The sequence below is a fragment of the Mastomys coucha genome, unplaced genomic scaffold (genome assembly GCF_008632895.1).
Source record: "Mastomys coucha isolate ucsf_1 unplaced genomic scaffold, UCSF_Mcou_1 pScaffold18, whole genome shotgun sequence".
NCBI classification, from domain to species: domain Eukaryota; kingdom Metazoa; phylum Chordata; class Mammalia; order Rodentia; family Muridae; genus Mastomys; species Mastomys coucha.
The window spans coordinates 114375727-114379473 of record NW_022196900.1 but is presented as its reverse complement, the minus strand read 5'-3'; the positions used below and the strand labels follow the sequence as shown (position 1 = coordinate 114379473).

The following is a 3747-nucleotide window of genomic DNA, read 5'->3' as shown; positions in this document are numbered from 1 at the left end:
GAGAGAGAGAGAGAGAGAGAGAGAGAGAGAGAGAGAGAGAGAGAGAGATCACATAAGAATATGTTTTTGTTTTAGTCCCAAGTGTGGGATATAGAGCTGCCTCACAGCAACTGACTATGATTTGCCTCATGCTCTAGCGGGGACATGATTTTGCCAGTGGCAGATAGTTTTTGCACTTGTGTGACGTTTATAATTCTGAGGACTTTTCAGAGGGTATAAAAATTCTAGGACACAGAGAGGCACAGTTGGTTGCTGTTGGTCTCAGTTTGTTAAGTAGTCGTATGCAAAGAAGAAATTAGCTATCATGACAGCAAAGATCTAAGGTGCCCTAAGGAACTCTAAACTCAAATGCCCCTAATCAGCAGAAAGTAGTCTAATGATAACATTGCTCCCTTTCCGACCCCTGACTTTATTCAGGGATCTCTCTCTTTTCCTCTATATCCTTCTTCCTCTCCTATCTGTGTAAGCTGTGACCTGGGTCTCTTTGGTCCCTATGGTGATCCTGAGCCATGTGGACCACCCCAGCCCTGCATCTAAATACTGAGTACTGTCACTCAACAGTGAGCATCCATCCCTTTGAGATAAACCCTTTACAATAAATGCCAATTCAGGGCTCACCCACCTCACCTAACAGGTCCTTATAGAACTAAAGCTGGGTCTTTAGAGCTCATAGAACTGAAGCAACCCCTCCCACAGGACCACAGGGAGTGGTACTGGGCCACTCCTGAGACTTTTGAGGACACTATGAAGCCCGGGCACCCTTTTTCTTGGAGTCTTCCCCTGGCCTGGACCTGGGGCATGCACTGAGCCCTAGGTAAGGCGCCCGTGGCGTATGCTCCTATGTTGTAGTCCTAGGTAAAGGCGCCTGTGGCAGATGTGCCTATGTCTGTAGCCCTAGGTAAGGGTGCCCATGGCGGATGCTCCTTATGTCTGTAGCCCCAGGTAAAGGCGCCCATGGCGGATGTGCCTATGTCTGTAGCCCTAGGTAAAGTCGCCCGTGGTGGATGCTCCTTATGTCTGTAGCCCCAGGTAAAGGCGCCCGTGGCGGATGCTCCTTATGTCTGTAGCCCTAGGTAAAGGCGCCTGTGGCGGATGCTCCTGGATGTGCCTATGTCTGTAAAGGTTGGGAAGACAACATGGCTCCCTTGGGGATCCTGGGGGTATCTTGTGAGTCCTTTTCTCTGCAAAAGGAAGATAGTGAGCAAGAACACTTCTCTCAATACCTGAGCCAGGACACTGCTGGGCCCTTTGGGGCCCCACGTGTCTCTTGTCAGAGGGCAGGTGGCCAACTGTAGCTGCAGGTGTAGGCACAGAGCCCAAAGTGGAAGGAGCTCTGGTGGAAGGCTTCACCTCACAAGGTAGGGTGTTGATGACTACAGTGTAGATGACCATGGGGTTTGGTTACAGATTGTCCTTGCAAGGCATGGCATAAGGGAGTGGTGGCTCCCATCTGTGCTTTCAAGGGCCACAGTGCTTTTCTGGTGGGAGAAAAGAAAGGGGCCATTGGAGGGATGCTGTGGGTAGTGGCAGAGGAAGGGAAGCTGGGCTTGAGTCTGGGAGTAGGAAGGCTGCAGCATGGATGATGACCTGAGGTTGGGTGTCACAGGAGGCTGACACAGATGACCATCAGGGGACACTAGGCTTTGAGGAATTCTGCGCCTTCTACAAGATGATGTCCACTCGCCGAGACCTCTACCTGCTCATGCTGACCTACAGCAACCATAAGGACCACTTGGATGCCTCCGACTTACAGCGCTTTCTGGAGGTGGAGCAGAAGGTGAGGCCCTGCCAGAAGCTGTGTGGCTGATGGGTGTGGCCTCAACTTCGCCTCAGCTTCATGTGCTCTGAGCTTCCTAGCAGAGCAGAGTTGAGCCCTGGATGCTGCCATGTGAGGAAGCTTACAGGTTCTTCTTCACAGACAGAGGAGGCCAGCTCCATTCTGGCATTGGGTCTCCCACCCGAAGCCTCCAGGGAGTCACCCCTCTCTTTGGCAAAAATTTCATACTGAGCATTTCATGGGCTGGGGACACATTGTCTGATCTCTGGAACCACTCTTCTGCATGGTGGTGCAGCCACGTGTCCTGCCTGACTCCATACGTGACCTTTCTGCAATTACCAGTTCATTCAGCAAACACTTAAACACCCCTAGAACTTTATGCTTTGGCCCTAGGAACTCAGTCCACCATTAAGGAATCCACACCAAAACCGTGTTCCTAGGCACTGTCCTGCTGCCTACCCTACTCATGTCTAGAGCCCCAGAGACACTATCCTCTCACCTTAGAACAGGCCTGAACATGGGCAAAGTACTGCTCACTCTGATGACAGGGAGATGGGAGGCCCAGCCCTATGGGGAGAACACTCCCATAGACAATAGGGTAGCATGTGGCTCCCCCCCGGGGCACTTTGAGGAACAGCCTCTTGGACTTATCTACCAGGGTCTTACTGGATCTTTTCCCAGGAGGAGGGCATGCTTTGGGGGTTAGTTACTGGCTGGGACCTGCTCACTGTCCTCAGTTTTTCCCAGCTACATGCTCAGAGTCCCCCTTATAATGGTGGACCATGTCTCACCACAGCAGGGAGGGGACTAGGTAACTGAATAGCTACTGTGGGCTTGGGATCTGAGGTTTGGGTCCTGGATTACCTCCACAACACTGTGGCCTACAGGGTTATTGCTAGACCTTGCTTCACTCTACAAGGCTGGCCCAAATCTAACATCTTGATTTCTTTTCTGTTGCTGTGATAAAAGAGACCAGCAAAAGCAACTTAAGGGAGATAGGGCTGATTTGGCTCACAATTGCAAGTTATAGTGCATTGTGGCCAGGAAGTCAGAGTCAGGAGCTTGAGGGAACTGGATGTTCCTGTAAGGAATGCATGTGTGCCATGCTAAGCTGGCATTCTCCTTCGTATGGTCCAGGATCCCCTTCCTGAGGGAACAGACCTGTCTTAGTTAGGGTTTAACTGCTGTGAACAGACATCATGACCAAGGCAACTCTTATAAGGACAACATTTAACTGGGGCTGGCTTACAGGTTCAGAGGTTCAGTCCATTATCATCAAGGCTGGAGCATGGCAGCATCCAGGCAGGCATGATGCAGGAGTTGCTGAGAGTCCTACATCTTCATCTGAAGGCTGCTAGCAGAAGACAGGCTTCAAGGCAGCTAGGATGAGGGTCCTAAAGCCCATGCCCACAGTGACACACCTACTTCAACAAGGCCACACCTCCAAATAGTGCCACTCCCTGGGCCAAACATATTCAAACCATAACAAGACCCAACCACAAGATGGGCCTTCCTCCCCGATCAACATAATCAAGACAGTCTCCAACTCTTGTCCCCAAAGGCCAGCCTGATCTAGACAAGAAGTGTCATGGAGACCTGTTTCCCAAGTGATTCCACATTTTGTGAAGTTGACTGTTAACACTCACCATTTTACCAGACTACCCTTGGAATGGCCCCCACCAACAGGCCTTCCCACCCTAATTTCATGGCCAGATGCCACCCTATGGCAGAGACAAGGGTACGAGATGGTGACACTAGTGATAGGAAAGAGAGGCTTCCTGATGGTAGTCCATGCTATGAATAAATTAGCCTGGGCTCATGCCTCTGCTTTGGCCTAGATGAACGGTGTGACCCTGGAGAGCTGTCAGAACATCATCGAGCAGTTTGAGCCTTGCTTGGAAAATAAGAGCAAGGGGGTACTGGGGATTGATGGTGAGTGAGTGTTTCCCTCAGTTCAGCTGTCCTGGCGG

The 3747-nt window shown here is 51.1% G+C and overlaps 1 protein-coding gene across 9 annotated transcripts in view; it reads left to right on the top strand.

Annotated features, from left to right (window-relative positions):
• The window catches only part of Plch2 (phospholipase C eta 2), an 83008-nt gene that overhangs the window by 60252 nt on the left and 19009 nt on the right, over positions 1 to 3747 (top strand). For all 9 annotated transcript variants that reach the window (XR_004121233.1, XM_031379719.1, XM_031379722.1 and 6 more), the window contains 2 exons: positions 1607 to 1777; positions 3616 to 3709. Coding sequence is in view for 8 of the 9 variants with exons in the window: in XM_031379719.1 (XP_031235579.1) it covers positions 1607 to 1777; positions 3616 to 3709 (265 nt within the window). In the remaining variant the exon portion in view is untranslated. The remainder of the gene's footprint in view (positions 1 to 1606; positions 1778 to 3615; positions 3710 to 3747) is intronic.